Source organism: Gymnodraco acuticeps, unplaced genomic scaffold, assembly GCF_902827175.1.
Source record: "Gymnodraco acuticeps unplaced genomic scaffold, fGymAcu1.1, whole genome shotgun sequence".
Taxonomy (NCBI): Eukaryota; Metazoa; Chordata; class Actinopteri; order Perciformes; family Bathydraconidae; genus Gymnodraco; species Gymnodraco acuticeps.
This window is the reverse complement of record NW_022992150.1, coordinates 1,951,306-1,974,499: the sequence shown is the minus strand read 5'-3', so window position 1 is coordinate 1,974,499 and position 23,194 is coordinate 1,951,306. Positions and strand designations below refer to the sequence as shown.

Sequence of the window (23,194 nt, the reverse complement as noted above, 5' to 3'; positions counted from 1 at the left end):
CACTGAGTCTAACGCTGAGCCTGGCTGAGCACTGTGTTTCTTTTTTCATTAATACATTATAATTCAGTGCCAAGATACATTTGGACAAAGAGATAAACAGCCAAAGGTTGTAGCCTTTGGGTGTTTATGTCCTCCTTGTGTGCAGATCATTTGATGTCTCCAGTGAGACACAGCTGATTCACCCCCTCGTCACTGACACTTTACTTAATGAGAGGGAAACATGTTTACTTACGTATGCACTGAATGTGAATAAAATGGTGTATATCATTATAGTTATCATTACCAAAGCCGTTATTGTGACGTCACTACTACAACAGCCCACCGTTGTATAAAAAAACTAAAATGCTTTGGCACCCACACGGATACAGTTGAAACACTCTTCGTGAATCGACTGTTTCAACATGTAGTGAGTGGATGGAAAGCAACTCAAAATAAAATAATTCTACCCTCCCAGGACAGATTGCAACAATGGACACCTTGACCTTGAGTGGCAGAAATCTTAAGGTGAAACACTTAAAAACTGCTTGAAAGTGTACCATAATAGTAGTGACCACAATTGTTCGGTTTTCCACAGAAGAGGACTCGTTGGTGACTTGCGGATCCATAATATAAACAAACTTTTCGTACTCATTCCAGTAGCCGATCTGTAAACGACACAGAGGTTCACAGTTATTATGAGAAACAGAAATGCATTTCACAGGAAAGCCTCCAAGTGTGCGAGTTGGTTGGCTCCATCTGCACAGCGGGAGGCTTTATTACTTTTGCGTGATGTAGGATTTTATAAAAAGCTTATAGTGGAGCTTCTCACTTCACTTGTGCTACACTACAGCAGAGTAGGCGTAATCTATTCTTGGTTCAGCAAATGTTCTCTTACATAACAAGCCGAACTAGCTGAGCAATACAACACTGACTGACAAAATTCAAACCAGAAAGACAAATCTAATAATCTACATGTGCCTTATCTAGCCAGTGCAGTAGGTTGTTCTACTGATCTATTAATACCATCACAAAGCACACTGAGAATAATGTAGCACAAAAACAAACACTGGTCTCTATCTACTAAATCTGGGATGATTCCAGTGGCTTTGTTGTCTTTTCTTTTGTTGCATTCGGCTATGAAGAAACCGTCGTCTCCCACTGGTGGTAGCTACTGTATGAAGCACAATACTCACTCTGTTGTCACTGCGGATTGTCTCACACTGAGTCTGGGTGTGCGGGCCGCTGTGATGCATGTTGCCATGTGAGCTGAACTATGTGACAGTATGGGGCCACTTCCTTTTGGGGGCCAGCTTTTGTAGGGACCTTGTCAGAGGTCAGGGTCGAGGAGCTTGCCAAGCCACAGCACTGTGTGTGTGTGTGCGCCAGGATTATTTTTCCCTTTATACCAAGTCCAATCACAGCGCTAAGGGATCAAGTGGGTGCAGTGACTCCCTCAGAATATGGAAGTAAATCATCAAAAGTCCAACTGAAACTAGCTTTTCTTTCCGATAATAATTAAACATTTTTAAAGTTGAAAAATAAAACATTGGACATATATTAGAGAGATTCTTTTAGCTTTAAGTGTCCATGGTGGCAGATCAATGTACTTTACAGTTAGTAGACTTGCTCTGGTAAGTGTCGTTTACAGGCTAATGAGGGAATAGAAAGTATTTTGTTAGTGGTATTGAAGAAAAGAACCAAATCATTAAGCTTCTAAACAAACAGACATTGACAAGCTGTCAAGATGAATTGCTAAATGTCTATATTGAGCGATTGCAATTCCCACCTGGTCGTTTGCTTGTTTGTTTAGCAAGCCAAGGCACAAACCAAGACATGTTTCCTGTTCAAGTTTGTTGACAAATGGAAACACTAAAGCTACTGTGTGCTGCAGCTCTCCTAGTGTTTATCTCTTTTCTTAATCTATATTACATAAAAAATAGATATTATAATCTATCCTCTTTTACAGTGCTATGTTCTTTGTGTTGTATTGTTGTATTTAGATTGTGTTGTTAAGAACCTTGTAATTTCCAGATTTGCATAAAAGACGCTTTATTATCATCTTTTTACATTTCCTCCATTCTGGATATTTAAAAGTAGAGAAATCGAATTTACATAGCTGATCTTTATGCTGTAGAACAAAAATAAAAATGCACTTTAATTCAGGTGCCTTACAAGAGCAGCTAACTCACCTTGCAGCATCCTTATTGAGTTTGAATCGAGAATGTTATGCCATATTGAACCTTTCCCTAGAGGAAAACAACTGGACTGAACACATATACATCATAAACACTGCATAATAGATGCTTGTAATCTTCCAAAGTGAGCCCACACCTTACACTGAGCTTGTTTTCTGACAAAAGGCACTCCATAGGCATTTGCTTTATGCAATTCATCCATACTGATGCTTCAGATGCCTGCTTGGACAGATGTCACTGGATTCAGCATCAACATTGAAAGTTGGAACCACCTGGTAGCTCTTTGGAAACACCAAAGTTCTTCTAAATGATCAACTGTAATCTGGTTCTGAATAAGTGAGAGGCAATAAATAGGCAGTAGTAAATTAATACCTCACTTTTGGGCTACAACATGTATTTAAGTGGCTGTAAGTGATGTATCCGAGTTTTGAGCCATGTCATCATCCTAACTGCCGCTCCCCAGAGATGCAGATTGGTTAAGCTTCAACCTTCATGGCTCGGTTTATTTTCAGTGGATGTTTTTCAGATTCAAATCTCAGAGGGGATGTTAGCTCAAATTATTTGGGCTGGTTTTGCAAGACTGGCTACTGGCAGCTTCTGTCCAAATTAAAACCAATGTTACTACTTGTGCCAACATGCCAAGTAAGAACACCCCCGTCACAGAGCTGCTTAAAGTGACTTTATTAATGTTTGTGGATTCCAAACATACATCACGTATATATCTATTACATATGCTAATCCAGCTCAGTGATTTTTAATTACACATTAATTAAATTATGAGGGAGAGGCTGTGTGCCCACTTACCTTACGGGGGCCAGCAGCCTTCATCTCGTACACTTCAATAGTGTAATTAGAGCGGCGGCCAAATGTGTCAAACTGGATGTTTCCTGTCATACCTTGTACTTGGACCTGCCAGGCACCAAGAAAATAAGGATGATACTTCATATGTAAACATGCATTGAATGGTCTTGATGATTTATGGTGTATTAACGGTCTTACAAATGTGATATATTCAATTAAATAAGGTTCTGGAGGTAACACGTTTGAATAACATCATAATAAATAATACATTGAATGTTCAAAACAATTTGAAGAATAACATTTAAAAAAGGTGAATAACTATTTGAAATGATAACATGTCTGTAATATGAAATAATTAATTTATAAATGATATAGTATCATAGCTGATGAGAGGCGATACAGCTTAATATGTTATATGCTTTATTAATTCTTTGTTAATGGTTTTCATGGGTAATAATTAGATTCTGGTTTAAAAAATAATTTGGTAAAGTATTAACTACCCAATTAAATAATGTTTATAAATGCTTTTAAAGTTAATTATAACCATTTAACAAGTTATTATAGTCCTCACTGTCAACTTTATATTTGTCATCCAACAGACGTTTAACCAATTAATCAACAAAATGTTATCTGGTCCATAATCTTACTGACGTTTTACTATTTAATTTAACTTTTAAACATATTTTGATAATCATTAACAACTACCTTATACAATATATAAAATGGCATAATGTGTGCAACAATAAATAGTTAAAATAACAAACTTTACCATCTTAAATATGAGTTAAATATTATAAAATGGCATTTTATTCAGTAAAATAACAAAAAACTAAAGTGTAATGAACTATCAATTTACCATTTATTAAGGATATTTAAAATGTAAATGTACCATACAGTTCAATTGAAAACTTTTGAAGCAGAATATAAGTGAAGTGATGTAAAGCGAATATTAGACAGTCATTAAAATAAAAAAGCAAAGCAGTTCAGACAGTGATCGCCCTCAGTCCTACCATTTTGAGGGCTCTCTCTATGTCGATGCCTTGGCTCCAGGGCACAGCGGGGTTGGCGAGGCAGTCGCCCGCGCTCCCCCTGCGGGACACGTCCACTCGCTGCCGTCGAAGGTACCGGAAGGCCTCGGCGATCACGAGGATGGCATCGTGGGTCAACGCTGATGTGTACTGAGACAAAAGGCCACAAGAAACCCCGGTGACGCACCGCTGACGTCATGCACCCTTCACAGCTATCAAAGCAAGGTTACCATCACAAAAGCACTGCTGCTGAAAAATCAAAGCCTCGCAGTAGGACTGACATCAAAACGGTGCGAATATGAAAGACGCCTTTATTCAAGGGCAAGCAAACGACAAGTTATTTAAGAAAAGATGGAGATTGACAGAGAGAGTTACTACTTTAAGACTCGGAGGAAGTAGTGCGGGAGAAAAAGTGTCTTTGAAGAAGTGAAATAAAATGTAATTGCAGCATCACCAGCTCTGCCTTACTGACCTTCAGTGGAGTGTTTTTGGCTTCTGGAAATTCTCTTTCATCCAGGCGCTCCCAGCGCTGGAGGAACTGCTGGACGATGGGGCTGTCTGGGTTGATGATCTGGAAGCCTGTGATGTTGGCTCCACCAGAAGTCACCCTGTCCAGGCTCATGTTGGAAAACCCCTGGGAGCAAAGAGCACAAATGGCTGGTAGTAGAGCGGGGGATCATTAGCAGCTGAGAAAGAAATGCTCTCGCTTGCCCATCACTTATTACTGCACTTAAATGTCTATCAAAACCACAGATTGAGAGTATTTCTATGCATTGCATCACAGCCAGCAATGTTGTGCTCACCAGGTTGGCGAGTATATAATGGTATCCTCTGCCGTTTTTTCCCGAGGTCACCACCTACAAGTCACAGGAGGAAACACACAATGAGTCACAATCTCATAACGCCGAGAACATTGAGAGGACTGAGAATCAGAAATGACAAAGACCTTTAATTTTATAACGGTTGGTAGAGAAAAAAAAAAGGAATGAAGGGAGAGGCAAGGCCGTGAGGGAGAGGGAGCGTGTGACTTTTTACATTTGTGTGTGTTTGTATGAGACACACACAGAGAGGGGAGAAACTGTGATGACAGCGCTTGTTCCTTTCCATTAACTTCAACTTGTAAAATAAGGTCATCTCCCTCTCTCTCCCTCCCTCTCCTCTCTCTCTCTCTCTCCCTCTCTCTCCCCTCTCTCTCCCTCTCTCTCTCTCTCTCTCTCTCTCTCTCGCCCTCTCTCTCCTGTATCCTCCTCCTCTCCTCTCTCCGTCTCTGCCTCTCTCTCTCTTCTCTCTCTCTCTCTCTCTCTCTCCTCTCTCTGCTCTCTCTCTCTTCTTCCTCTCTCTCTCTCTCTCTCTCTCCTGTAGGCCTCTCTCTCTCTCTCTCTCTCTCTCTCTCTCTCTCTCTCTCTCTCTCTCTCCTGTAGGCCTGTCAGTCCCACACTAGACTTAATTAAACCCAAACGTTGTTCAGCACCTGTCTGACCGAGCAGACGTGGAGAAAGCTGCACTCGCTGATTTCTTTAAACTTGTTCGCCACCTCACTCTTTTGCATGCACTCTCTTTCCCTCTACATATCTCTCTCCATCCTCCATCGCAGAGTACAGAGCTTCAAAAAGATACTGTGGGGGTGGATAGTTGCATTTTTTTCCCTCCCTGTCTTTTCACTTTCTACACTCCCCCACAGTTTAGTTATAAGTGTACTCAGGCACTGAAATCCGCTAAATGTTGAATGTCCAAAATGATAGTGGTATCATGTTGGAGAGATTTTATAGAGGACTTGAATACAGATGAGAGATTTGAGATGTCACTACCGCACTGACACAAAGACATGCATCCCTGTGGTATATTTCCAGTGTTTTTTCCCTCTTTTTCATTTCGGCATGGCAGACAAAGAAGTATTAATTGTTGGGTTTTTATTCAGTGCATGCATTCTCACACCTGTGCTTCCATTTACACCTGCACTTTAAACTCTCCTGCCTAAATGTCTTGTAATTGTCTCTAGAGAGGGAATGTCCTTGATGCTCCAAGGTTGCCCCTCCGACCGGCTTACTCTCGCTCACAAATTTCAACAATAAATCCAATTATTCTAATCGGAAATGCTAAAATGATTTCATTGTGTTTGACATGTTGCACCTCTCACCGCTGACTCTGAAAGCCTCCCACACACTACGTTGTCCTCATAAGCCAAAAAACAGCTTTTCAGCTCTTCCAAATTGTCTTGAAAAGCTTTGTCATTTGCTTTTCACCCATGTGAGGGAGAGGGAGCCGCAGTGACCCAAGTGGAGCAACACAGCGAGCATTTAATGAAGCTGCAGCGCCTCGAGTGACTGGCTACAACCGCCGTTCGTCACCAGCACTCTCAGGCAGAAAGCACAAGACTTCACACTATATGAGCATCCAAATGTGTCACCTCGACTAAACCAGCTGTTGGGAAATAATCAACTGTAAACATGTAATGCTTGCTGTAGCTACAAGCTTAACAAAAACAGAAACGATTGTGTGGCAGCAGTTTCTCTTTTGTTTGGCGTTTTACTGGTGAGTAACAACAGAGGCTAAAGTTGAATGAAGTTCATTTTAAATATCCCAAACATTTCATGCATGGATTTCAAGACTAAGTGTAAAGCGCTGAGCATCCAAAGGGCCATATTTCTTCAGTCAATCACTGTTGATTTGATATACTTTCATGCACACCTCGTTGACAGATGTAACACTTTGTTTTTGTGTCAAGTGTTTATTTTAAGACAACCTGAAGAAGACAAAGTCCCTGAGAGCTGCTTCTGGTTTTTTGAGCATATTTGTATTCACACAATCAGTCAGTGAACCAGACCTAACTCAAAACTGCACAAGCTATGATACAGTACAAAGAACACTGTGCTATCACTTTCCATAATACTTCACTGTGTTTCATTGTGAACATCAAAAAAACTGAAGGATATAATATCTACAAATAAACTATGGAGTTACATTTGTGATATTCAACAGATTCTAATCAGAAAACGTATTAACTAATTATTCAGTTGAATAAAACACATACATTAATGTTAGCATAACTATGTGTTTGGTCCTTTTTACTTTGTACTTCTGTTTTTACTTTTGTGTATTGTATATATTGTGGCTTGTAATGTTAATGTGTATTATTACCTGTCTAGGGACTACGGTTGTAAATTGGCATGACATTTACATAATGTATTTTATACAAATACAGTTGCACTCTTCAGTAATCCCTTTGTAAATAAACTAAATGGGAAAAATAATAATGTCCACCTTCTAAAACATAAACAAGCTACATTTAAAGTGCAATTGTTCTGCCTTTGCATGAGAATAATACATGTTTTGTAAATAATGATATCATTTCCATTTCTGTAGGATTTACTCCATCCTTCTGTTGGCAGTGATCTTCTTGAAAAAGCATTTGGGCATTACAAATATTTGTAGGATCCTGATGCTCCAGTTTCATGGTCCTCTGGGAGAATCTCTCTATGTGAGTGTGTGAAAGCACCGGGAAGAGGATGAGGTCAGGCACAACAGCCACTGAGAGACGGGCACTTTGATTGTCCCACGACATCTCCTACTCTGTCAAAATCCTTTTCTAACAAAAAGGCTTCTTCAAACTGCTTGGGGGAATAGAGACCTGCAGGCTGTAAGTGAGAGGAAGCCTGCAGCTCTGATTGTACTCACTGCCTCCTACATCCTCAATGCTCATTGAAGGGAAAGGATAGTGGTCTAAGTGCCATGCCTTGTCAATTTTCTTCTATGTTCTCATCGGGGAACCGTCCAAAGTGGATCTAATATGAAGAACGCTGAATCATATAAACATCTCCTAAATGAGTTGTTCTTTGGTTGATATGTAATCCCTGTGCCCATGACATTTCCTTATGAATGAGAAAAGGACAACCCTATTTATAACTGAAAGGTAACATGTGCAATGTTTGACCACTTGTAGCGCTGTGGAGCAATGTTTTTAAGAGTTGGTGAATATTTTGCTTGACAAACACTCACATGAGAGACATGATACACATTCCTCCATGGTTTCATCATGCAGACGGCATGCTAGCAAAAAATATGTAAAAATGCAGGTTTAAAAAGGTGAGCTATTTAACTTAGGGAGATTGGATGTTGTAGTAAAACTGTGGTGTTTTAATGGAGTGCTACAGAAAAATGCCATTAATATGTTCATCTATAACTGACCTTGCTCTGTTACAATTGCCCTTCTTTTTTAAATGTCAGTTTATTTATTAAAACTCTTTTTTGAGTCCCACCTCAGGGATGCTCTGTTAAAACATTCTCTTGCACTATTTTATCTGTTTTATGTGTTATGTCCTATATTCGTGTTGCACTGTTGGAGAAGCCTGTGACTCAAGATTTGCATTGCCATTTCTACAGGTACTGTGCTAATGACAATAAAGCCTTGAATCTTGAATCCAAAAAGAACAAAATAAATCATAATAAAAAAGTATTTAGCTAAGCTAACTGGCTGATGCTATTTAAAGGTCCCATGTCATGCTTTTCCGGCTATTACCCGTCCCCTTGTGTGTTATGTAGCTTTTTCTGCATGTAAACGGTCAGCAGAGTCACAAACCCTCAAAGTACACCCTGTAGCGAGTAAAACTCTAACACAGAAAAGTCCTGTCTATGCTGCCCCAGAACGCCTCGTTGGAGATTTCTCTTTTTCCATTTTTTTCTTCCTGAGTACAGTGACGTGACCATACCCAGCTGCAAATGGACCAATCCTCACACACACACACACACACACCACACACACACACACACACACACACACACACACACCACACACACACACACACACACACACACACACACACACACACACACACACACCACACACACACCACACACACACACACACACACACACACACACACACACACACACACAAACTCAGCCTTATCTTTTCTCAGGCTGTGAGTGTGTGGCGAACAGCCTGGCTTTGAGTGTATGTGTGTGTGCTCAGGCTGAGTTCCGCGGTGTCTCGCTGTCTCGCAGACCCCACGCAGCAACCAGGAAACCACACCAGTAAGCCAGCTCACACTGTCCGCTCCTCGAGCCTCAAAGGGCGGAGCAGCGAGCCCCGCAACGTCCCGCCAACACGGCACCCAGACCCCACGCAGCATTCTCATCTGTTTGTCATTTTCTGGTTGCTAACAAACGCCATTGTAACACACAATCACTGATGTCCAGCTGTAGCGGTGGTGGACTCATCAGAACAGAGTGGGCGAGCTGACCAATCAGAGCACAGTGGGCTCATAGGGAGGGGGGGGGGGGGCAGGAGCTCCAACAAGCCGTGTAGGACAGAGAGTGAATACACATACTATACAGAGAAGCTGTATGAGAAACCAATGTGAGTTTGGAACATTGAACAATGTAAATCTATTCTAGTAGACCTCAACAATGGAATTATGATCAGTAGAAATGGCCATGTCATGGGACCTTTAACATACATACTTTAGAGTCTCTCTTTTCCCAGAAAAACATTAAACATTTCCTAACTTTAGACCCCAAATCCAAAATTGTTGTCCAATATTCAAATCATGACCAAACTCTGCATAAAACAAAGCACACGCTCTTCCAACCCTCTTCAGCGTAATGCAATTAGATTAATCAAATAAAGCCAGCCTAGAGATTTATACATCTATACATTAGTATTCCCTTCTCTGAGGATGTAATCAGGCACATGGGGCCCTCTCTGACTGCTGTGCAGGAGACAGGAGGGGGGACAGACTGAGAGCAGTTTTCTCAGGTCCCAATTATCTTTATTTGTCCATCGACAGGGCTCCTCCTGCCCGTCTGTCTGCGCGAGCGACTCTGTGATGTGCCGTTTGAAGCAGGCCTGAGCCGTGCCGAGCTAAAGCACCATCAGCCTAAATATTCCTGAGGGAGCAGACTCTAATTAAGCAGACTGGAGCCACAGTCCTGTGCGGAGCTGGCGGTCTGCCCAGGCGCCTTCCACAGGATTTGACTCTCTTCCCACTGATGGAGGCTTATCTTTGTTACAGTGATTTGTCATCTGCCATCTTCAGAAGTGGAGCGGGCATCCTAAGGTTGATGACTGAGCCTTTTCAACAGTCAAATCATTATTGTTATGCTACTCCAAACTGGGAATGATGCAAGGAGGGGCTGTGTATCACTCATTGCTCCAAAGTCCTTGTTTTTATCAGCCCTTACCCTAAAGAGGACACTTTGGATGGATAGTAGATTATTATGAGACTCCTGTCTGTCTTTTTGCAAATGATATTACACAATATGAATTCAATTTCATTCAGATTTTGAAGGAACTTTAAACATGTGGTATGTTCAATTCAGTTATTTTCATTTAAATTGTTATATTGCATTAAAACATGACCTTTATTCGGTATTACATTTATTTATTTCAATATGAGCGTTTCATTTATAAAAATGTTAGTGCAGCATGATGGTTCTTCCTCTTTCTGTTGCCATCAGCTACACACTTTGAATACAATCTTCTAATTGAATGCCAACCTCTAAAAAGGATGTGTATGAAGTTGTAAATGCCCTTGCTTTCCTTGTTACATTTGTGCACTTGCCAAATCTCCTGCTTACTTGTGTTTGATGTTGTTTCTCATTTTGTGTTGCTTTCAACTCAGGCTCCTCTAGGGTCTCCTTTGGATGCTGGGTTACAAAGAAGACTCCTCTTTTACACTCAATGTTTTTCTTTCTTCAATAGCCATGTTTTCTTGTTTGTAATGAAAGTAAAAGACAGGAAATGAAGGTCTAAGTACAGATAGTTGTCTTGTTGTTGTGGTTTAATTGCAGGAAAACGTAGTTCATTCTGCTCTTACACATTATTATTTGAATGTGGAACAAGTAACAAAGATAAGGAAGTGAGGACACTACAAAGGAAAACTAAATGTGTGTTATTCATTATTTAGTGTAGCCTCAGGTCAACTTATTAGAGAGACTCAGATGTTCTTGGTCTTTAGTTAGTTTTTGGTTTCAACTGCAGTGACATGTTTTGTTTTACATGGATTACTTTGCAATGGTTAAATGTATCCCTGTTTACATTTACATTGAATGTTTCCCGCCAAATCATTAAAGCCTTACAAAATACTGAATGCATTTCCCATCTCTAAGCAAAATCACTGTTGAGCATCGTTTGCATATTTTCTTATTCTTCTCTTTTCAAACTAATGATATAATTTGCCTCAGCTGTACTTTGGGTTTGTTGCAAATTTGCAAATGTATAAACTAAACATGGAAAATAAGAATTATGACTTGATAACCTTAGAATGTAAGCATTGTCATTGTGATCATGTTAGCATGCTACTTTTGGCATTAATCTAATGACCTGATATAATAATAGTAGTTGTAGTAGTTACATCCTACTATCCTTGCTGTAGATGTAGGATGTAACGAGAACAATACAATACAATTCAAATGTATGAAACAGAAACCATTTGTTATGTCATGGCCTTTCAATCAATGCCTACGCAACACCGTGTACAACGCTACAATTCACATACAGGATTAAATAACATCCACCCAGATGTAATCTCATCCCTAACACAGCATCCTGTTTTACTATCCTACCCTCTGGGTGTGGAATTCCAGCGCACCTCTGGGTGTTCAGCACTCCTCCTGTTTCCCTCCACAGCACTAGACAGGCGGACTCACACTACATGGCTCAATTCCCACAAGCTCTCTCTTTTCCTCTCCCTGACTCTTCCTCTGTCGCTCCACTGTGAGGAGGAGACTGGAGGTGACTGGACCTCTGGCACAGTTATAAATCCACTGCACTTCTATTATTGATGAGAAGCCTTAAAGGTGTTTATCGCCCCGTCTTTACTTTAGTGAAGGGATGAGCAGACTGATGCTTTGAAAGGCGGTGAGAGAGCCAGCAGGGGAGGAAGAAACCAAAACCTGCTAATACAGAACAAATTCGAGGAAAATGATTGATGGGTGTCTGTTTATAAATGAATTGACTGGGTAAAACAAAAGCCTGAATGCTGAATTTAATGATTACAGTGTTGCAGTATATGATGTCAAATCCTTAACACTGGTTATGAAATGAATCCGGTCCACAATGGTTGCTTGCTGATGCCTGATCTCTTTGTTGTGTTTGCTCACTCCTGCCTTTGTGAGAGATCTTCCCTCGGGCTACCAGGGTAGGCTATTTATAGTAGGCTCATTGTTGTTGCTGTTATGGGACAGTGTGTCCTACTTACACTGGGAGCTGATATTACATTAAAGCAAGTGTTGATGTCACAGATTGTATAAGAAGTCATTCTCAGGAGATATCTTGCCTCGCCGCTCTCCAGCATCGTGAAATACCTTCGTACGACAGGCGCTGCCTGCGAGGCCACCACTCGCATTTATCCGCCACAGTAAAGAGATTACAATCGGATCCGCCTGACGTGACACAGAGCTATCGCCATTATCTGATAACTTGAATCTAATATGCAGGCGATTTGAGAACATTTGAAGAATTCCTTCAAATGAACGTGAAGGGCAGGGGGGAGGAAACTTCCCTTTATTAATGAAAATGTCCTGTGCTGTCACACAAAAATATTCCCCCAGCGTCACAGGAAATGAAGACAGAGTGCAGTGAAGGTCAGAGTTAAACTCATAAGGCCGGCAATAATGAAGGTCATTATGTAGAGGGCAGACACCTTTACACACAAATATCTCAGCAGAGAACAGAAGGTTAAGATGTGCGTGGGATTAATGGTTTAAATGAGCACACACACATCAAAAACAAACTATACTTGTGGGTTTAACGGGTTTAATAACTCATTACTCTGCTCAGCATTTGTGTAAATACCCCCGTTATGCCCCGTTACAAGTGAAACTACAGTGGCAAAAGCAATTAGCAAGAAATGATAAATATCTGCATGTAATTGTATTATTGCACTTGGTAAGACAATTTCAAAAATAATGTAACAGTGTATAAAACCTAATCCAAAGGGCAATACAACAACATATTCTGCTTTAGTTTTGCCTTGTAAGAGAGGACATTATTATTTGTAAAGGTTTAAGACGTCACCTGTTAGGAGGTTGATTTAAGCCACATTTTTTCAAAGAAGAACAGTCTTACATTAAACTAGTGTACTGTATATTGCCTTTTAAAGGGGTGTATTATACAGGTTTTTGTGCATGTAAATGGTCTGCAAAGGCTAAAATCCCAAAGTTCCCTCCAGAAGAGTTTCTCTCCCTTTCACTATGGTGCAGTGCTAAAATGGTTAAATGGTTTCAAGTCATACATATAATTGTCTAGTCTATAGAAGTCCAGCTCCCTCATAATTACAGTGAATAGTTATGTCACAATCAAGTACATTTGCAAGCCTCTAACCATGGGGTTTGCCTTGAGATATGAGATCATATAAACATATAATATTGTGTCATCGAATATTGATACACATAAATGTAAATGCACTATTCCAAGTGTCATTTATAACTAACTATCCCCCCCTCACACTAATAAACAACCACATTCCTAGATTGAGATATTATCAACAATCATCCATCTAATTAAAACACCATCCATTTCCCCGAAGCAAAAGTAAAACAGATGAGAAACTCAATCATGTATTTAACTGCACACACCATGAGATACACTCTGAAAACATTTGCAGGCTGAGATGTGACCAAATGTGCAACATAGCTTCTAATGCGCACTAATGATCTTCTGAGAAAGTAAGCAAAATCCCAGTTAACCTTTATTTAATACGTTTTCGACAATGAAGTACTCTCTGCGGTGCAGAGACTGAGCAGCACTGAATCTGAATCTAGACTCATGTGGGAAAAATGTAGCTGACGATCACCTAGGAAACAAGGATGAGGAGGCTGTCTAATTCTTCCATGTGAATTAAGCCCATGGTGACCTCAAACAACGTGCGCGCAAAAAAACCAAATAACAAAACTGAATTGAGTGTGCCCGTCTCGCTTGTTTTAACGTTGTCTTCTAAATGAGAACCTCAAGATCTGAGGCAATCAAGATGCACTCTGTGTGTTTAAGGTAATACAAATAAATAAATGAAAAGTGCGGAGCGAACAGAGGCAGGAGAGTGCTTCAGTTTAGAGACAAAACACTGTGTTTACTCCTTTTCAAATAACACTGGAACACGCAGTCCCCTGACACTCAAAGGGTTTTCAAGGACAGATATTTGGTTTCCTGTGTGTTCTTTTTCACAAACCAAGCAGGAGGAACTAGTCATGTGTGTTGGCTTCATACCTGCTCCAGTATGGAGTTGATCCTCCCCACCTCACAGTCAATGAGAAAGCGTTTCTCCTGCCGGCGGTCCATCTCCTCGATGATTCGTCTGTACTCAATGGGATCCACAACGTTCCCCACCGAGCGGGCTGTCACCTGCCAGTTATTGGCAACGGCTGACTCCATGATGGCCTGGAGGATTGCAAAACCTGGAGGAGTAGAGGGAGAAGAGCTCCATCACACAACTGTCTTCAGCCGGAGAACAGCAGAAGGTAAATGCTGTGCTGAGACTTCAAATGGCTGCGAGGGTATTCTGGCTTTCAACATGCTTTAATGTCTAACAGCTTTTTATTACAGCTATTAACAAAGTCATGATGCAGCGATTACATATTTATCTGCACAATGAAACCCCCTTGTAAGAAATAAAATGAATGTTTACAGCAGGTAAACAAGGTATTGAAGCAAGTGGTTGCAGAATAATAAGGTCTGATCCGTATCCATGTGGGTGTTATTCAAAGAGACTCTAGACAATAGAATATAGATGGATGGGAGAATGAGTCTGAACAATATGCTCAGATTCTCTTGTTTTGTGAATGTACGCTAATTAAACATCTCTGTCTAAAACAAGCAGATTATAAATAAGAAAGCAGTCAAGACAGACAAAGCAGATTCAGGAAAAAAGACAGAGAAGTCCACAGAGAGGTGGATGTACCCACAAAAGATTCAGTTAAAACTGTGGCAGACATAAAGAAATACGTAATGAACTAACTATTATAACTGGGAACTGGCTGTGTCCCATGTTGCCTGAGCAGCGTGTCACAGAAGGTCACCGCACTTATCTCTCTTTCCTGCGTCACTCAGCAATTCAAAACTGGCTAATGTAAGGCTAGAGTTAACACAAGTAGGGAGCAAAGACACAACAACAGTAAGACATGTAGCACAGGCTCCTGCAGATGAAGTGAAACGGACTGCAAGCAGTTTGAGGAGCACAATTGCCAATGCAGCGCTCACTGTGCCGTGGGATGAATCAGACAATGAAAGGAAGAAGCTGAGCTGACGGTAACCTGGCGGAGCAGCGACACTGAAAAGCCACGAAATGCCTGCAGGAATTTGGATGGTTCCACTGATAGCTCACTAAAGGGGTTACAGATACACGGTCAGCAGTCATGATGGGCCACAAAGGCACTTTCTAAATAAGCAGAAATGAGACATCAGTGACTCAAGCTGAATGGAAGAGAGACCAAAGAGCTTTCATCTAATATAAGGTTTTTTACATTCTGTTATTTCCCTTCAAAAGCAGCATACTGGGGTCATTTTGAAACACCTTCAATCATACAGCTTGTTAATTTGATTTGTTAACCTGATGTCACAGTAAACTCAGATGTGATCAGCTTCTCTTCAGACATTTCATAAATGTGGATGTGTTTTTGGTGCTGTTGTTGAAAGGAAGGTGAGCTGTCTTATTACTGGGATCTCTCCAGTGAACCACAACCTCCTGCTGAGCTTTCATGAAGCCGATTCAACAACATATCTGTTAAGTGAGGACAAACACACACACTGTCACATGTCCTGTCTCTGTACTGAAACTAAAGGTATTAACATCCAACCTTGGGTTGTGGGAAATGTCCTATAATTCTGTCTTGTTACTTCTCCAAAAGGTTAGAAAAACATGTGGCCTTTCAGATTTGACAGTGAAAGCACTTTTAACTGCTGCTGTTATCCATTTGAATGATGTTCATTATTATAACACAAATAAACACAAGCTTCAGTTAGTCTACAGTTATATTTGTACCATATTAATGCTCCTGACAGACTTAAGGGAAAAACTCAAATGTGTTGAATAAATTCTGTGTTTTCATACAATACCAAGTCATGAATTAACATTATGTTTATTATTTGGAGTAAAAGCTAAGGCCATTATAAAAAGTGTCGGCTGATCTACACACAGGTCAAACCAGCTTTGTTTAGGTTATTTTAAGTTCAGGTTGATTGTTATTGAATGAAGTACAATTGATTATATAAATAATTTGCGTTTGAATTTGCCCTACAGTATCCCGCACGGTAGAGATGTATCTTCTTTAAATATCGTGAAGATTAAAATGCTTGTTTTCTAAGAACTATAGCTCTGTAAGTAAAAGTTGAACGCTGGCATCAATTCAAATCCATCAAACTTAAAGTGAATGCACATCCATTCAAATCCAGCTCATTGTCTGTTAAAGCTGCGAGAGAAAACGTATAAACTGAGATGTAAAGCAGTCATTAAAAAACACATCATGTCGGAACACAAACAGCCGTTAAAAAGGTAACACCTTATCAAGCAAAACAATTATCAACAACACAAAAACAGCGGAATAAATAACAGCTCCCAGGACAGATAATGACAACCTACATCAGACATTTGCATATTTCCATTATCTGAAGTACAGTGAACACAATATGTTGAGTGGCAGTCACAAAGCATGGTGATGGGAGCTTATTACTTGGGTCATAACTAAGGGACAAAAAAGAAAATGTTTTAGCACAGCCAACACACTGACTGGACTAAATGAGCCGAGCAAAGAGGCGTCACATGCTGCGTTACCCTTTACTCTCAGAGCGGGGATAAAACTGCTGATTACCTTAAATAGGGGATATTAATACTGCTGCTGAGTAAGCCGATGCAAAATGTGTTTATGTAAATACAAGTCAGATACAGAGCCTCTCTACGCAAAGCTTACATTACACAGGCTGAATGGAAGCTGTTTTAGTGCTCCGAGTCCCAGTGCAGTGCTGCCAGCCTCCCTGCAGCACAGACCAGACTGCTCTTAACTATCATGGCTGCTGAAGCTGTTATATCACCTCCTGCATGTTCGCTTGTTATGCACAGAAGTCAGTGCCCATTAATACTTTAGGCAGCGTTTGGGAGGGTTACACAGGAATGCATGCATTATTTGTGATGGTACAGGTATAATAAACCCCCAGTGAGGCTGAAACATGCCCTTTTAATATTAAAGTTCCTCATTTCCTGAATTATTGAATTGTTATTGCTATTAGACCTGAATTCTAAAGTTACTCTCCACCTAAGACTGCTGCAGTATTTTTTGCTTCACTTGGATGTTTGACCTTCACTGTGCAAAATGATGTATGTGCAGAGTTTCAAACTAGAAGGCTGTTTAGACATTCATCGGCTGAAGGAGGGAAGTTTCTCTGCTGACCTTGAATCTAAGAATTGTACATACGAGCATGACTTTGTGACACCGCATCGAGTATAGATGCCGATCACGACCCCACTTACACAAGTTTAATTTGAAGACATGAAACCACCAGAGCACAAACACTGACTTTTTTTTCAGTAAAGTAAGGGAGATTTTGTGTCCAGGGGACAAATTGGAGGTTAAGGTTTAGCAGCCAGTTAAGGTTTCAAACACTTTTGAAATGAATAAGATTTGCATATTTATAGATAGAGGGCAAAGTTATTTTGTGAAAAATAACCCTCATATTATAATTCAAAGCACAATGTCTGGAAAGGATCTAAAGAGTTTCTAGAAAAGTTTTAAATGATTGCAGAAACCAAATGACGGACACTGTGTGTTTTACACTGTGTATCCCATTAGCAGCCAGTTAAGCCTCAGATTACTAGCAGCTTCCTGTACAGCCACATAAGGTTTTATGCAACTGTTTCTCATATGCAGTCCTAATCCTCAGCACCTATAAACAGACGTTGATGTGTAAAATTGCTGGAGACCTCCTTAAAGAGGGATCAGTTGTAAAAAGTGGACCAATGATCCATTGGTCTATCTATTAAGTTTGTTTTGGTTTCACAGTTAAAGCCCTGCCTCTGTGTATCGAGAGGCTGGGCCATGAATGTACTTGCAGAAGTTTTTCTTTACAAGTTAGAAATGTAGTGGTTGAAAATGTTATAAGATGAATCAAAAAGGGTGGTATATTCATGGATGTACGTCAAACGATAATCAAGCAACATGCAACAGAACACTGCAGATACGTTTCCTGAAACTAGTCAGTCAAATCCCAATCATGTTAACCTGTTGTTTAGGGTTCATCTTGAAAAGCTCCCTCCTTGGCCATAATCCATAATCCTGTGTTCACTTCCTGCTATTGGGTTGGAATATCTTCTCACAATTAAACCGCATCGGGGCTTGCCAAGAAACATCGTTTTGTCCAAACAGTAGTGCGGTTACTGCGTTTAACTGCGCAAATATATTTCACCACAGAGTTCAGAGTTTTGAATAAAAGGACTTCATGTTTTGTGAAAGTTTCCATAGACATGTGTTGAACATCTACAGTATGTGCTGTACAAATTACCCACAGTGAAACAAAGACACTCACCATGCCAGGCAGTGCTGACCTGTACTTCTAACATTCTGCATCATTTATTCATTTCTTTCTTCAATCGTCCATTCACAACAACAACAAAACTTATTTTCTTAGACATCCACTGGTGACCGGCCCTGATGGACATGTGAGCTGACATGTTCCGGATAGAGCTCCTAAGTATTCAGAGCACAGCGACTCGGCTGACATGTTTGCCCTCCATTCCCCTGCTCGTGACCTTCACAGTGAAGAGCTCCGCAGACAGCACTCAGATCAGGTATGGCCTTTAAAGACAAGTGGCCCTCGCTGGGCGCCACGGCATTAGCCACTCAGGAGTCTAAGATGTGTGTAGGCATGTCTGATACTGATGGAGCTTAAGGCATTCAAAACGTGTGTTAGTGAGACTGCATTGTTTAAGTGCACAATGAAGAGTCTGATCGTGGATAAGAAGTTGCCGGGCCGACAGCAGACCGGATCAGTCATCATCCAGACTTTATCAGGCAGAAACATGTTCAGCTCGAAATGATCAAAACAAGAATCAAGCACAGTGTATCTCTGAGGGAAAGTGAAAAAGCAGAAGCGAGTGTCAGCTCGCCTCCGAGTACCCTGAGATATAGTGCTGAACAGCATGAGCTGGGATATGCATGGCATTTTAAAACATGTTAGAAGCTGCTTCAGAAAAAAGGATTTTGAGGGATTTAGAAACGTTACTCCTGAGAGTATTATTTTCACTCCTTTTCTGTCAGTAAACTAAGCTGGATATGTTGGATTTTCACGTTTGTATGAGCTTGAAAGTGTTAAGCTATTCAGTTTGCTTACAATGCAAGACATGTAGACATATAAGCTTAAAGTCCAAAGTGAAGTGAAGGACTTTTCTGAAAGTGACATTTATTTGACTTCAATAAGCACAAATGTGAAATCTGAATGTCAAAGGACGTGGAAGGTGACATGTTGAATATTAACACTGGAGTGGTTTGTCATTCTTTTGACCAAGAGTCTCGGTTGACTTTGTAAACAGATGGCACGTTTTACAACAGCCAGCAGGCAGGACGACCATCAAGGGTATTTTACAGAGTCAATTATTCTGCACTGTCCTGAAAAATAAGACATATTCAAAATCGGGAGCATATTGTCACAGGGCTATATATAGCAGGGGGAAATGATTTCATTTCTCATACAAGTAAAATGTTTTACAAAGACAGCCTTGATGTCAGGCAGAACATGAATCACTCGAGTGTGTAGCGCCGGAATGGAAGTACATTTGTCAAGGTTCCAAAACAACAACTTCAAATGAATGCTAATGTTGCAGTGGGTCTACTGGATGTGCAAATAGGCAACTGTTTGCTCGCAAGTGTATCTGTCAGGTTGCTTAGAAGTTCTTCTGTCATCAATAGCCATCAATTGATGCTTCCCTACAGCTGCTGTAATCAGTATAAGCAGTACTCAAGTTGTAAAAAAAAATCAGGGGGGATGGTGGATTTTATCATATGGGGACATCATTTGTGCTGATAACCCGCCGAGGGTGGGAGACCAACCAGCATAAAGATAATTATTATACTCCTAAAACAACATGCATGTTATGGATGTTCAGATACTCCTGGCATTGCTCTTGACCAAGGCACTTCACTTTAATTTAAAGTCTTGTAGGTTAACAGTCCCTCATTTATTATTCAGATGGACCAACTGATTATACTAATAATAAAGTCAAAATAGTTTTTAGAATATTGAATTATAGTGTATTTTTTTTAAAAGCAGTTACTGGTATACGATCAAAACTGGTATCTAAAGGGTTACATTTGTATCGTAATTAATTAAATCATTATGTAAATTAAACACTTCATGAAAAATTTGAGGAAAAAAATTAGAAAAAAATTGATCCGTCATCATTTTATTGCAGTTCAAATACAAATATTTTATGTTAACATTCCCAATGTTACTTTTTTTAACAGGGCATTAAGTGCAAATTGAAATTGTTTACAAAATATGAAAATATATTAAAAGATTATACAGATAATACAAAATAGGGACCAATGTGTCAATGGCTGCCTACTCCACTCTCCCCCATCTCATAGAAGTTTCCAAAGATTTTCATAATCATGCTTTTTGGTCTCAATTTTTCTGGCTCTTGCTTTCGGATTGTTAGCTAAGCAATGGCTTTGAAGCCAAGTCTTGACATATACATCTGGGTCTGAAGTTCTGAACTTGTTCAGTGGAGGGCCAACACACTTGATGAAAAGCAAGGCTGACATGCTTTTTACCTCTAGGGAGCTTCTAGTTGTGGTTAAAATGTTCATCTGACTAAACCCACGTTCACACTCAGCTGTGGAGATGACCAGAGTGTTCACTGCTTGAAGGAGGGGTTTCAGCTCTACTGGTGCTGGTGGTATCATTTCATCAACAGTTTTGAGTCTTACCAGCTAGCTAACACGAGAGAAAAACGTAGCTAAACTCCAAACTAAGTTGTTATTGCTGCTTATGTCCATAGATTCCACCTTTGGTGACTAAAGTAGTGAGTAATGACTAAGATGACTATTGACTTACCTGAAATGTTATTTTTAGTATTTTTAAATATGAAGTCCCTCAGATCGCGTTGTCCTCCTGGTTGCTTGGCCATTGTGATGACCGTTACCTGCGCTTCTGGCATCGATCAAACAGGCGCATCACGGCGCTCTGGCGCCCTCTAGGGCACTCGCATAGTATAGCGTCAGTGACTTGGTACAAATGTCATTGCGTGTGTGCGTGCTCCCTCGCTCACAGTATTTTACTCAAAATGCGCAAAATTAATGTTGAAATAGCAGTAATACCAGTGCCACGTTCATTGATAAAATTACATAAGGGACGGAAAGGGGGAATGGCAGTTTTAGAAGGGGGATGATTTTGACCGTTTTTATTTCAGGGGGGATGCCATCCCCCCTCATCCCCCCTCAACTCGAGTACTGAGTATAAGGGATCACACGAGTACTTTTCATGTGAAAGAGGTCACTAATCTGACTCAGCTCTATAGATATTTTAGTGTATTTCAGCTCATTGTTTTGGTTTTCCAAAACCCTCTATGGCTCACTCTTTCAGCTATCGTACTTTTATTTTTAGCCAGCAGGCAGCTCTTTAAGCTAAAAGAAAAATAAAGCTCTTAAAACCAACTGTAAACTACCTTTGTAGCGTCACATGGCATACATATAACGTTAGCAACCAGCTAGCAAACATGACAGAGTATGCGGCTGCTAACGAGCCAGATATATTTTCCTAAAAGTTTTGTAGCAACCACAAAGAGTTACAAAATAATTAATATCAGCTATCAGCAGGTGACCCAAATCATGACTGTAATAGTCATATTAATACATTATTATAATAAATACTAATGTAACTGCGAAATGTGTAAAAAGGCAACTGTTCGCTTGCAAGGTTATCAGATCAATTACAAAGTATAGATATAGATAACAAATATTGCAAGTAAAAAAGAAGTCAGGCTGTATTAAGAGTAAAGAGCTAATTCAAAAACAAGGACACGTTTACATAATTGGACTTTTTTTAATCTAATCTAATGTTTCTTGATAGTTAACAAAGTTAGTTGGTAGCACAGTAAGTAGCAGAGAAACACACAAACGTGCACAGGTACACACACACACCATGTATACATCACTTCGGGGACATTACATTGACTTACATGCATTTCCTGGAGACTTATCCTAACCTTAACCATAACCAACACATGCCTAACCCTAACCCTTACCCTTAACCTAACCCTTAACCTAACCAAGTCTTCACCCTAAAATGAATGATTCCCCTCATGGGGACCTCCAATTTGTCCCCATAAGGGCGGCGAGTCAACACACGTGACTGTGTAAACAGATTTAGGTCCCCACAAGTATAGTAATGCTAGGCCACACACACACACACACACACACACACACACACACACACACACACACACACACACACACACACACACACCACACACACACACACACACACACACACACACACACACACATATATATACACGCGCACACTTACAAACAAACCTGTAGGCAAAGAACAAAAGAGAAAGAAAAAGCTTTGAGTTATTGCAACATCTGTTTTCTCTGCGGTTCTTTCTGCACCAGCACTCAACTGGACAGATTGTTCTTTCATCAGCCCACAACTGAAATCAGTTTTAACTGGCTGCTACTCACGGAGAAAAAGAGACGACAATTGTTCTGCTGAAGAGATAAGAGCTGACATGAACCAGACCTGCGACATGTTTAATATCATGCAAATTAACGTGACATTTGCGGTATGAGAGTCAAGCAGAGGGGCAAACTGTCGCTGTCATGTACTGGCCAAAATAATTTCCAGAAATCCGGCACAGAGCAACACAAATATATGCTGTCTCCAAAAAGTTTTCCTTTTTAAGTCATACAATGCACTGAGATTATTGTAAGAGCCATTTAGGCACATTATTTTATGGTAATAAATTATGGTTTTGTGAGCCAATTGAATATTCTTTAATTTAACTTAAATGAGCTGAATAACTATGAATTATGATTTTACTGTTTTGTAACGTGTTAATAATAATAATAATATATTTTATTTATAAGCGCACTTTTCATTTGCGTAAACAAAACTATAGGTTACTTACGTAACCCCAGTTCTCAGAGTAACATGAAGTGAGATGTCTCACTATGGGATGCGCCTCATCGCGGAGCAAACAGAAGCAT

General features: G+C 40.2%; 1 protein-coding gene across 2 annotated transcripts in view; it reads right to left on the bottom strand.

Annotated features, from left to right (window-relative positions):
* The window catches only part of gria3a (glutamate receptor, ionotropic, AMPA 3a), a 90,402-nt gene that overhangs the window by 26,001 nt on the left and 41,207 nt on the right, over positions 1–23,194 (bottom strand). For both annotated transcript variants that reach the window (XM_034204237.1, XM_034204238.1), the window contains exons 4-9: positions 14,208–14,395; positions 4,807–4,860; positions 4,476–4,637; positions 3,986–4,153; positions 2,979–3,083; positions 537–644 (exon numbers count right to left, since the gene is read on the bottom strand). In XM_034204237.1, coding sequence (XP_034060128.1) covers positions 537–644; positions 2,979–3,083; positions 3,986–4,153; positions 4,476–4,637; positions 4,807–4,860; positions 14,208–14,395 — 785 coding nt within the window. The remainder of the gene's footprint in view (positions 1–536; positions 645–2,978; positions 3,084–3,985; positions 4,154–4,475; positions 4,638–4,806; positions 4,861–14,207; positions 14,396–23,194) is intronic.